Source organism: Cinclus cinclus, chromosome 6, assembly GCF_963662255.1.
Source record: "Cinclus cinclus chromosome 6, bCinCin1.1, whole genome shotgun sequence".
In the NCBI taxonomy this organism is placed as follows: Eukaryota; Metazoa; Chordata; class Aves; order Passeriformes; family Cinclidae; genus Cinclus; species Cinclus cinclus.
The window spans coordinates 51,919,342-51,932,967 of record NC_085051.1 but is presented as its reverse complement, the minus strand read 5'-3'; the positions used below and the strand labels follow the sequence as shown (position 1 = coordinate 51,932,967).

Sequence of the window (13,626 nt, the reverse complement as noted above, 5' to 3'; positions counted from 1 at the left end):
TTTTTTAAAAAAACTTAATGGCAATTCCATATTTTTTTCTTTTATGAAATGTACGAATTTAATTTGTACAGATGATTCTGATAGCAGTGACAATCTGAGCACATCCCCAAACACCTTGTTTTAAACTTAGTTTCATGATGAGCAAGTAAAATTCACATGTTCTTTATTTGTCCATATAATACACCTTTTTTTTTAAGTTTTAAAATTAGATAAAAGCATATTAACTGGCAGGTGTATGAAGTTCTTCAGAAACAATGCCAGAACAAAAAAATTGAATTACAAAATGTTAAAAAATATGTAGGTACATTTGAACTTAACATTCCACTAATGTATAATGTTACAGATATTGTCTAATGAAAAATAATTATGCCACTTACCTATTTTTGCTGTTTCTAGGAACTTTTTATTCTGTACATAGGACGATTCTGTACAAAATATGAAGTCTACATTTTTATTACTTATTACCATAAAACAAGGTACAATGTATGTACAATATTAAAATGAAGCCATACTAAAGCCACACTAAAAAGACACTTGTAATATTACTTTTGACATTCCTGATGTACAGGTGTAATTTTGGAAAACGGGGGAAGGTATCAGACAGAACTTTATGAAGAACAACAGTCACCAAAATTCTACTTCAATTTTTCTTTTTATTTTGGATGTATTAGTTTTAGAATTGTTTAGTACAAGATTATATGAAATATATAAATATTGATAACAAACATGCTAAATCATTAGTGGTGATAAGATTTTGGAATATTGCCTAAGCAAATGTTCAGTGGCCCAAAATTTCAAATATGCCTTTACAGAGAACTTGAAACATTTAAGTTACCACAATGCTTCCCTTTTTGGTGAGTGTTTATCTTCAATAAAGAATAAAAATAAAATCTAGACAGTGAAAGATGTTCTTATACATTGAATATCACACAATCAATCAAACACTGATATTACAGTGGGGTTCCCCCCCCCCCCAGATAACATAAGAATAATTCCTTTCAGCAATCTCTTGCACAGACATACTGAACACCCAAAATCAAAGGTAACTGATAATCTACCAGCTAAAGATGGAAGTTCAAACAATGGTATATCAAAATACATAGACGTTGCTTTACACAATTAAAAAAGCACCCTTTTCCCCTCAAAAGTAGAAGGCATCTTTAAACTGTTTTCATATAATTTATCCTAATGGTAAAGCATTTTCTTTTTCAAGTTTTACAGGAAATGTTTTCAGACACAGTGGACATTCCACTTAAAGGTTGGGTTGGTCTTTAAATTTAGTTGTTGTAAGCCAATATTTACCACTCACATTTTTCTTCCAATAGACAATGTAACAAATATTGGAAATTGAATGTTAAATGCAACCAACAAACAGCAGGCACTACATCTGCACAAGGTTACTATGAATGTCTGCTTTGAGCAATATATTTTTTATGGATGCAGGAGATGTTATACTTCCTTAAAAAGTAAAACAAAACTATTTTTAAAGAAGCCACGTTTTTTATCTCTTTACGCATCAAGACATTAAACATTAAGTTATATCATGTTACTGCCAGAGACAAAAGAAACTAATCACCCATTTAGAATAGCAGAACACATTTCAAACAGCTTGTAAGCAGGATAAGTAAGTCAAAATACTGGCCACCCTGAGAGAAATCAAATATTGAAGACAAAGCACTATATTTTTAAAGAGATTTTCCTCCCGTGCTTTTCCATCTACAACAAAAAGCTCATTACATGCAAGTAATCTTGTGGAATATATAGCAGCATTTGAAGATCATCAGCAACTCAGATGCATTTTCAGTTCACTTGTGAGGTGTATTTGCAGCACATGTGCTCTTTACAACAACAACAAAAATATTTTCACGGTAAAATTATGGTCACTATCTCCTCAGCTCTTAGACTCATTTAAAAAGAAGCAGAATGGAATTTAAGAGTCTGTTCTTTTTTTTTTTTTTTTCAATTTTAATAAGCTTATGATGTTGTGTTCATCTTTCAGATAAAAACTGATGCAACTGAAATCACACATAGTATCTGCCACAGAATATTGAACTCCTAGAGCCCAAGAAAAATGCTGAGTATTAAAAGCTCAGATAAGGGAGAAAGAGTGAAAGAAAGAGTTATTTTATTGACTTGAAAAAACTTAAAATGAAATTTTATATTTAGTCTATTCCCAGTCATAGTAAACAAATTTTCATTTTAGGAAAAATTCTTCTACCAGTTTATATCTGGAATACTGATGCCATATTATACACTAAAGACTGGAAGATATGGCTTTAAATCTACATAAAGTGTTAGGATGCGGTATATATAGATATATATATATCTTTACCCTAAGTAAAAGAGAAATGAATTTACAGAATTCTTAAAAAGGAATGATGACTGAGGATTGTCATGAATGTTACCACTTTGTAAGCCATGTTTTATAATACAAAAGAATAATTGTATTTTCAAAATGGCTGGTATATAACAAGACAGCAATAATGTTGAAACAACTGTAAAGCTGAGAAATCCTAGAAAAAGTTTAATACTTAGAATTGAAATAATTTTACTTTTGAAAACACATTTATCATTAGTACCAACTATTGGTCATTCACTTATTTAGATGGAAAGATTTTATAGAATGCTTTTCTCAAATACAACTATAAAAAAACTGCATGTTATCAGCTAGTTGGTACTATGACAAGACCTCCAGGAAATTGTGTCCACTTGATTATAGTCAACCCAATATTCTGCAAATGGAACTGGGTAATTTACCATTGTTTGAACTACTAATCTTGAGCTGCATACTCTATTAAGTTATTGCCTACAGAAATGGGTTGAAGAAAGCTTTTTCTTTGTGTGTAACTGATTGGTATGGCACAAAAAAATTAAGTTCTACTGTAGAACTGAGTCCAGAAAAAAAACAACAACTTTTCCTCCAAAATATTATTTCACTGTAATAGTTTAATGCCCATCATGTGATATTAATTCATCAGCTCTGCAATGTGATTCCAAGGCTTTCATGGTATAGATATCCTGAGGCAGTTCTGACTTGCGTCGCACAAGAGGACGATCTTTTTTCTGATCTTTTTGTGCCTGAAATAAAAAAAGAACAAAGTTAGCCAAACATACTAATTACTAAGCATTACTTAAGAGTACTTCTTACACATCAGTATAGTCACTTACAGGAAAAGAAATAAAAAACATCTGGAAAGAAGTTTACTTTCTCCTCTTTACCCTAGTAGCTATGCAGTTTCAAGTATTAAAACAATTTTTTTTGCTAAGAGGAAAACTAGGAACAACTATGAAATTGTAAGCTATTAACAATCATGGCATCACTACCACTTTACTAATGCTCTCTCAAAACCAGACAATATTCCTAACAAAGCACCTTTAAAACTTTATAATGGTGTCATTATGTAGCTTCCATGTCTGTCTATCCTACCCTAATTTGCTTGTTAATTTACTTTTTTCTAGAAACAAGTCCTTATAAAAAAAACCCCAAAAACTGCCTGGCTTTTAGTTAACCATTTATTTATTTATTGGCATGTTCAAAGTTAGTACGTCCAGTGCTCCAATCTTACTGTGGCAGTGCATTCACTAAAAATGCTCACGCAAGTCTCACACAGAAAAAAATTCCTGATCTACTTTCCTCAGACAATCACCTCTTCAGTAGGGACATTCTGCTATATTGCCAGCCTCTGGCATAAACCTTACTTCCACTGAAACTATATAGACCTTTACATAGTTTCTCATTTCTGAAGTTTAATTTAAGAAAAAAAGCTGTCCTTTTGACTGCCCTTTTTTTTTTTTTCCCTTTCCCCCAGCTGGTATCTGTAATAGGTCTCATTTTAACATCAACTGCTGATGGTACTTAGGACAGGATATATAATCGTCTGTCTGGTGTCCTCTCAAAGACTGATGCATAAATGCTACCTAACCTGCTTTCTGCAATAGTCTAATCCTTAATCAAATATTTACCTGCCTGGTGATCCAAACTTATCCATCCTCTTGCAGACTTAGTTTTTCTAATAATAAGAATTCCTGATTTAAAACACTCTATTAGCTCTGCTAGGACAGCGTCCTTCTCTTTGAAAACTTGGCTTATAAGGTTTTAGTCATCTCACTTGCACACTTTGTGAGCAAGGGAAGGGAAGAAAGCACTTGGAGAGAAAGCTGAGGAACATTTGAGCAGTTCCAACCCAAGTTTCAGAATTTTGCTTACAGTTTGTTTGTTTTTCATTAAGTCCCCTCCCTTCCTTACAATTGTGGGTGGTGGCAAATCAAGCTCATTCATAGGGATGACATGAAGTGGTTTTCCAGCTGGAATGCTACCAGTGAAGCAGTATATAGCCCAAATTTTATAGCTCATGGTTGAATTCTTTGTAGAAAAGAAGACCTAGATGAGAGTCTTTCATTTTAGTCTGGGCTGACACTGCTGTTTCTGCATTTTATCTTGTATAATATAAAATGGCCCAAATCCTCAAACTCTTCCAGCAGCTGGGACTGGGAATTTTGTTCTTAACTTCTTTTCCCAACTACTAGCACAGAATTCTACTCTGGCTGCTTTTCTTCTAGAGCTGGCACTGGAGCACTCAGACTTAGGAAGTAGGAATTTTAAAGCTCTCTGGCTAGGATAGAAAGTGAATGATAGTCACATAAACACTGAGAAAGTATTTTGTTCAGTGTTAGGAAATAGCACAGTCAAAGATGGACACTATGATCAACACAGCTCTAAAATTAAGCAGTACTCATTTTTTCTAAATAATTTTGTATCCACCTTTCTCCACTAGAACTGGATCTAGGCTCTGGAGCAAGTAAAAGGAGGCCCCTTTCTCTCTCACGTGGGCCTGGCTAAGCTATTCAAGGTATGAAGAAAGGCAGAGGTTTAGAAACTGTATTCAGCCTGATGCCCCTCACTGACTAGCTCTATCCATCATTCCCATTCAGGGGAATGTTACTCTTGTTCATTGCCCTGGAGAGTGATGTGATTCAGCCACCAATATTAACATGTAATGTACAGGGATCCACAACATACGTAAGTGTTTTAAGTAACAGCAATCCCTGAGTGTGCCTTAGAGGCATTCCAGCATTTCTTTTAATTCCAACCTTCACCCAAAATGCCGCATAATAAATAATAAGTAAAATATAATACTGCAGGATAATGATACTGGAATTTTAACACAGTAATTTAGGAGGTTAAGTTGACCACGTGCTTATTTTCATTAACTGTCTTATTCAATTGCCAATTGGATAAATTGCTTCAAATTAACAGACTTTATCTCCAAACTCAACTGTTTTTTCTGGGTCCATTTCTCCAGTTTTAGACTTTGCTGGTTTAAGAGAGATTTATAGTACTATATAGTACATATTCCTTCCAGAAATCTTAGTGATGCTGCAGTGTTACCTGGCATCTCTCCATTCTTCACCAGCTCCAAACTGAAACCTCTAGTTTCAACATTGGTATTATAATAGCACTTAACTGATGTTAAATTAAAAAGACATGAATATTACAGAGCATTAACTAAAGACAAAAGGATGGAAATGACCTTGAGAGTCCTCACCCAGCAGTGGGTAATGGAACCTGACAGATGGTGGACTGAGGAGAAGACCCAGGAGTGGCAAGACACATACTTCACATATTTTTTTAAAACACAAAAGCTTTAACCACTAGGAAGGCTCTGATTAGCAAACAAAAATGTATAAACTTTAGTCAGATTCTAGCACTGACAAGCTTTTGTTATGAAAAATCAAAACTGTTAGAGATTGGAACATGACGTAGATTTTAGCTATTGCTCTCGCTATCCTTAAACCATAATCATTGTTCGTGTAATGACACAAAAAGCTATTCCTAAGTGAAAATAAAAACAAAGTTTCTGAGAAGAAGAAACCTTAGAAGAGACTACAGAGCAGATTCACAGGCATTAGAAACATAACACTACTTCTGGCTGCTACACTATCACTTGAAAGCAGCAGCCCTGATGAAGTGTATTACAATAGCACAAATGGTTATCAGGTTGAAAACACAAGTCAAGTTTATCATTACCTACCAGTCACTTTAAGAAATTAACTCAAAAATTGGAGTACTTTGCTATCTTCACAAGACTTTACCTGACAAGCCTCTTCTTTCACTGTCTTTTTCAGCGTCTGCAAATCTTCAATTAAAGGCCCGTCTGTTTCCATTGCAACAGGACTGTTCAGCAAACTCGTGTCACTGTATGTTGGGTACTAATAAAATGCAAAATGTTAAAACAATCATTCTTAGTCACAATAACTAAATTCTAGGAGTGTATTTGAGCATTTGAATTATATGACTGGTTATTTGAAATTAACGTCAATATTTTATGCTTCCAGGGACTAAGTAATAGATTTTAGAATGGAACTCCAATATTTTCACACTTGGCAGAAATATCCTGCTGAAAAATGCAGTCAGCATTAAAAACAAGATGGCTTGATTATCTGAGACTCAATTTTAAAATACTCAGATTTTGTCAGTATTGCATGTCTACTTTGGCAATCAGCTATCTGAAACCTTATTAATACATAGTCAAGTGCTCTGTGAACAATGTAGTAATCCAAACACAATCATTTTATTTGCTGATGCAATTTTGTGTTGGAAGAAAAAATACACTGTTAAAAGACCAAATATACCTAATATACATTTAATATAATTTCAAATCAATTTATTAAACTTTTCTGTATTTGCAAAGTAAAACAATTATAAAAAAAGTCTTCTAGGAATTAAAAAACCCCAAAAATCTTGGTTGTCCAGTAATCTCAATACATCAGATCTTATTTTAATTCAGGTGAGGTGTATATAGTTTTGAATTCAGAACTTATTTTACATGCACACACAGATTTTTCGTAATGTTTTCCTCATAAATATTTTGGTATATGAGTGTACAAATAACTTAATGCAGATGAGAAAAGTTTTTTTCTAAAAACGTTAACAGCAAGGATTTAACAAATATAATGATTTAAAGTCTTAAATTGCACTTTTCTGTCATGCAGAATCAGGAACAGTTCTGAACAACAAGAATCATCAGTTATTAGACAAATTAAAAAGTTAATAGACATTTCAGGAAAAAAGAAATCTTAAAAATACATTATCTAAAGCACTAAAAGCATTTATATCCTTATGTCAATTCAGTGGAGCATTCAGTAATTTTTATTTTTAAGTTCTTCCAAATATTAGCTTTCTTCAAGCAGACAGACTGTGCAGAACATACTGTATACAGGTGGTGTTAACTAGTATCAGAAAATGTAGTTACAAAAAGTTCCTTGGAAAGAAAAGGAAATTGACACTGTAGATCTCTGAATTTTTCTACAACTCAATCCACTTATTTAGCCAAACATGTAATAGCTCATTATTTGTCATAGCACATGACCAGGTATATGAAGTACTCTTCAAGCAAGGCTTTTGTATGACTTATGTCATTAGGAGAAATGTTTTGTCACACAAAATCAATTACTGCATTCATATGAACAGTCCTTTTTGATTCATTTGATTGATCTGTTGTCAACTGACATTTTATTAATTTTAATAGATTTACTTAAGCACTTCAGTAATTGTTCTCTGACAAATGACCTAAGAGGAAAAAAACATTTACAAATTTCCTCTTCTTAGAAAAAGAGATTACTTCATACTTTCTGCTTTAGAATAGCACTGAGATCAGAAAGTGTCCCACTTCTGTTTACAGAGTACCATTTCTCCCTCTTTCACCACTTTAAACTCAGCTAGATGGTGTTGGAAATACACAATACATTAAGTTTCTTGCTACAGTATAATAGAATTCTGGCTGCAAAGTAATTTAAATGCTTGGAGGATTTGGTTCATAGCAGAAAACTGTATGATTGAGATAAAACTGGCAGCAATCTCCAAACAAATGAGGAGGGTGAGGGTGGGAAACCCAAGCCAAACCATTTCCTTCTCCCATAATTTCAAAATACAATGAATACTGTAAAGAACCTTTGTTTCTTTATCATAATTTGAGTCCTATCAAGTAATGCTGGACAGGATGTTTCCTTTTAGGAAAGGCCTGAGGAGCAGGTTCACCAGCAGACTGGCCCAGTGCAAATATGAGAACAAATGCATCAGACAAGAACATACAATATTACTTTAATCCATTTGACACAAAAGAAAAGTGACCAGTCAAAACTCACAGTTCGCAGAAATACATTGTTTGCAAAACAGATTTAAGAGAAACCAATTATGGCCTCTCTATATTTTTCCATAATTTTGCACAATAACTTTTCAAACCGCAATATTGTATAAGTCCTATTACAAGGAAAGGAAAAAGTACTTCATATCATACTTTTCAGAAACCTTTTTTTAAAAAAAAATAATTACTTGCACAAGAGAAAGGTTACAAATTTGAAAAGTAATTTTATTGCGTATGTTTCATAATACAGTTGGTGAAATTCCTTTATTTCCATGATCAGTCAGACCTGTTTTCCCCACTGATATGAAACAAAATTAGAGTATTTAAACATGATCACGTTAATCTTTTCTAAATACCTGGGGATTTGATTTGGCTAGATTTTCTATTTTAACCCATGCTTCTTCCCGTTCCTTCAATTTTAGCTTCTCTCTGGAAAAAAAAAAAATCATATAGAAGTAAAAGAATTCAACAAAATAAATTATTTAGCTATACCTGTTTGAGTCTACTGCCCAAACACCACTGTTGACAGGATAATTTGCATCATATCAATTTCAAATTTCAAATCAACATTAAACAGGAAAAACCGCAAGATTTTTGGAATGAAAGCTACAACCTGGTCGATGCCGGTTTATCTTCACTACAGGTACATTGTTAAAAGTGAAAATTAAAACAGAAAGAAGTTTTGATCTACGTTGAAAGCATATTTGTGTTTTATTGATAATACTATTGGTAAATAAGAAGTCAATAATTGACCATGAAAAGGGCAGAGATTTTTTACTTGTCAGCACAATGGCTGCAGGTTGAAGGAAAAGGCATTAGAGACATTTTGAATTGAACTCTAACAGAGAAGTACCCAACAAAACCATGTTCATTCTAGGGAGTAGCAAGCCCAGAGGGATGACATAAATGCTTTTTTAAATAAAGTAGAAAAAGTTTGTTTCCTTATGCTTAATGCAATTTGAGAAGAAAAATCTAGGTTTTCTTTCATTTCTTTCTTAAAAATAAACATCTTCTTGCAGACACTAGAATGATCACCTGTCTTTGAAGGTTGGTAGAATTTAAAACAATTTTGAACTAAGAGTGCTAAAAATGCTCTCAACGCACAAAGCAGATGATCCAAATGTCAAGGAAAAAAAATAAGAAAAAAATTATATCCAAGCACATACACAATTTGCCTCCAGTTCTCAATTAAGTTAATTCAAGATGGGAGGTAGGAGCCTTTTAACCATCCTCCTTTTCAGTTCTTATGAGGTGGAAGATTTTTTTTTATTTTGGTTTTGTGTTGCTAGCTCATCACTCAGCACTCTGCTTTAGTTCACACTCAGAAGAACATCACCTAAAAAATTTCTAAAAATCAGAGAAGAAAAGATGCGATTTCTCATTTAAAAGGGGTTCCACTTACTTGCAAATAAGGAAAAAGAGAATTACAATCTTTTTTGAAGAGTCAGTGCTCCTATTTTGTCATCTATAAATACACACACCTTAAGAATTTTTTACAGTACAAGCTCATTTCTTCTTGAATTCTAAAAGGAACTTCAAGACTTGGACACATCAATCTACATTGAGAATCTGTACTAATTCCAGTATATCAGTTTAAAATACTTGTCCAATCTGAGCCACTACCTGAAAGAATCCCTGTTTACTTTGAAATTTAAAATAAAATTCAATTCCAGGTATTTTCAGTATCCACTAACTGCTTTCAGCCCCTAAAATGAGACTCAAACCATTAATACTTGACTTCTCTATCTCATTTTAGCAGGATTCTTCCATCAAATAAAATCCGTACTAGAGACCTGCACTACAGTAGAGTCACAACTTGATTTCAGGTAACTTTTATAATAATATGAAGATATGCTAACACGCAATGCAACGCTGAAGAATACTGAGAAATTATTTTGGGCCAAGCTGAGTGACAATATGAAAGGACGTAACACCGGGTAAATAAAGCATGCAAACATAAACACAGCATGTGAACTAAACTGTTTAACAGATCCTCTACACTGGGCTCCACCATTAGCAGTGTCCCTCTCAAAAACATAATTTTTAGGAAGATGGTGATCCCAGAAGTATTAGGGGGTCTAATAAGCCTACATGACAGACCTTATTGTTAAGAAGATCTACAGTTCACATATAACAAGTTTCAGCAAGTCAGCTTTGAGACTGCTGTACTGGAATCAAATGGGAAACTTCCCACTAATGACACAGTGGTTTTTCAGAGCTAAAGCACTCTGAACAAATTACTCAAGAACAGACAGACACACTGACATGAAAACTTACTTCAGTTTTTCTGCTTTAAATTGCTGTGTGCAGTCATCGAACAGTTTTTGGTTCATCTCCATGAAGAGTTTCAGAGCATTGTATATCAAGCCATGTATTGTCCTATAAGTAAAACTTCTGGTTGAAACTCAGAGTACTTTAAACTTTGAAATCTACTTTTTCTGGTCAACAGTAGCCAATAGCCTACATAACTGGAAAATTACATCATTTCAGAATAAGTGGAAACAAAATTAGTTACTGGAAGTTTTAATTTACCCACAAGAGGCCTAACACAAGTACTAAAATTACCAACTTTGAATGCAGCTTTCTTTCTCTGTAGTACTATTAATCACTTACACTTCTGACACTTGAACTTCACTCTTAATACTATGTGTATCAATACAGGGCTAGTTGTGAAATTTAGTAGCTGACACTAATCTCCCATAAGGGTTATTAGAGAAAATGCAGTATGACATTAAAGGTCTTGATTTAAGTAACTTACTGGCAACTGATAATTTCAAGGAAAAAAAAAAAGAGTTGGTGATTAAAAGGAATGTGAAAAAGACCCCATTCCTTCTGAAAACTGCCACACAGCAACAGCACTCACTTTCACACAATTATGCCAGAACTGTTCGTTAGAAAAGTAGAAAACATCACCAAAATTACACAAAACCAATCTGCTTTATGAGGCACTTTTACAGACTAATTTACAGTTCCAGGCTATAATGTACTGCTGCTCAAAAAGCAGTTCATTGAATTATTACTTTGTATTGTATATGCAGTGACAAGTAAGAGCGCAGCTGTACTGGCTAGCATGACTTTTCCTCAGAATAATATGAATGCATGACCTTGAAAGTCAGAAAACAACCAACAGCAACCCACATTTACTATGTACAATTGCATCACTGAATTGGAATTTTATTAATGAGTACATTATTCCTTACTGCTTGCACCCAGCAGCAGTAAGCGACCACTTCAACATCACTTGATTTTCTATTTCTTTCCTAGTGCTTAATTGCAGACTGATTACTCATTCTTGACCAGCCCATCAGCAGTCCCCAATTCACAGTTAGAGCCAGACTGGGAGAGTCACCATCCCAGCAGTTGCACAATAGCTCAAACAAAGAGGCACTTTACAATGGAACAGCTGCAGAAGGGAGCTGACCAGGACTGTTTTCATGCGTAAGTACTACGTTATTGTGAGAAAAAAAGTGAAAACAATCAATGAAGAAAAAGAAGAAAAAAGCAACAAACAAAAAGAAAATAAAAAGAAGGGGAAAAATGATCTGATCTACAAGATATTTCACTAGAATGCAGAAGAAATGCAAATTAGCAAATAGGTTAGTGATCAGAAACCAAAGTTAGTCTTTAGAAGTATCTGAACTACAGATGAATGCTAAATTTGCTCCGTATTTGTAGAAGAGTATAATGGATTAGATGCATTAAAACACTTTCTTGCATAATTAAAAAAGGAAAAACTATCTTCCACGGTTCTTAATACTTCCTAAAAATTGACAAAAATAGTCTCTTTATCCAGCAAGTTCAATGTAATAGAATAAACAGCTCAGCACACTGTTAAACTAGCAACTCACAGATCTGAAGTCTTAAACCTAGAGCTACACATAAGTGAAGTAGCAGAAATTTGTACAAGCGTTTCTTACTTATTCCAATGCGTCTTTGAATTCCGGTACAAGGATGGAAACATGATGGGTAAAATCTTTGCTGCATTATCACTAATTAAACTCATAATATATTCATTATTCCAGTAGTATAATGCTCGCTCTGCAACCTAAGACGACATGAGAAAAGGAACACTTCTTTAATCTCTTACAGAGCAAATAATTATAACATTTGGCAAATACAAGGGAAAGGTAAGAAAAGTTGCAACTCAAGACCTGGATTTTTTTTAGTGCTAATGAGAGTCATGGAGCTGATGGAAACAGAGATGGAAAAACTGCTTTTTTCTTTGCTAGGGACATGATTCAATATATAACCCATGAACTCTGAAATTCAAGCAAAAAATACTTTCCAAAAGAACAAGTAGTTGTAGAGCTCACATTACAAATAATTAAATGCAAATACTGTATTGAAAAGGTTCAGGCACTTCTGAAAACACTGAATTTTTCAGTTTTTTTATGTTAAGCATAACACTGAAGTGAATCACCCAATATGAATGCACATACTGCACTCTTAAAAAGAAACAGTAAAGCTAATGTTTGGATCCTTGCAACTTGACATAGAATTGAAAACCTCTTTGCAATGAATAAAATTCATTATGTTGAATAAAACATTACAAGTCCGCTTTGTAAAAATTCTGATAACATTGTACATGCAGTAAATACAGACCTGAAAGTGTGGACTGGACACACATTTGGCTAGCTGTCTGAAGAGAGGTTCCATAACTTTAACAAATTCAGATGGTTCAATAACATCTAAAATTTCTTCTAGTTCATTTAAAAACATGACTTCTTTTGGACTGTGAGTCTTTGGCCAGTATTTCAGCAGTGCCATTACCACCTGTAGAGACAAAGATAAAATAATTTCATGATAATTGAACTCTTATAATGCATTAATAAGTCTGTTATTTTAAGCAGAACACAAAACTTGTGATTTCTTGTCCCATGTAACAGTAGTGATAAGACGTGGTTCAGAGTCACAGAAATAACTATTAATAGGTCCAAACTCACTTCTTCAGAAAACAGTTATATTTCTAAAAGACATGTTTAAAAATAATAATCAAAATACTAGAGAGAAAACCTAACATCTAACTTAATACAATCGAAGTGCAAATTTGCTACTATGTTATCAGCAAAATGACCTGCCACTTAAGTGACAGCAACTTCAAATCTCTATCTTATTGGGGATGTAATCCAAACCTCAAGCAATTAAGTTCTGACAATATATTTTAACAAAGTATTTACTATAAATGCCTGAATTGACAGGTGATCAACTATGCTAGGTATGTTGCTGTTAAACTTTGATTTGACTATCTTACTAAAATTTTAGTCTCAACTTTCTTCATGATTAATAAATTCTTTACTCAGCTTGCTTACCTAGGAAACCACGAACACTCAAAACACCATTTTATGATTCTATGACTTTTAAAAGCCTTAAGTAATATTAAATATCATCACTGACAAGACAACTCTGAGAAATAAGTCCTTCTTTCATGTATATATTATTTAATCATGAAAGCAGACATTATGCCCTCAATGAAGCCTTGGTT

General features: G+C 33.5%; 1 protein-coding gene across 4 annotated transcripts in view; it reads right to left on the bottom strand.

The window, feature by feature from the left end:
- Positions 1–437: 437 nt before the first annotated feature.
- The window catches only part of PPP2R5C (protein phosphatase 2 regulatory subunit B'gamma), a 76,127-nt gene continuing 62,938 nt past the window's right edge, over positions 438–13,626 (bottom strand). For all 4 annotated transcript variants that reach the window (XM_062495613.1, XM_062495615.1, XM_062495614.1 and 1 more), the window contains 6 exons: positions 12,747–12,917; positions 12,062–12,189; positions 10,422–10,523; positions 8,501–8,573; positions 6,094–6,210; positions 438–3,078 (listed from right to left, as the gene is read on the bottom strand). In XM_062495613.1, coding sequence (XP_062351597.1) covers positions 2,947–3,078; positions 6,094–6,210; positions 8,501–8,573; positions 10,422–10,523; positions 12,062–12,189; positions 12,747–12,917 — 723 coding nt within the window. In that variant the 3' untranslated portion in view covers positions 438–2,946. The remainder of the gene's footprint in view (positions 3,079–6,093; positions 6,211–8,500; positions 8,574–10,421; positions 10,524–12,061; positions 12,190–12,746; positions 12,918–13,626) is intronic.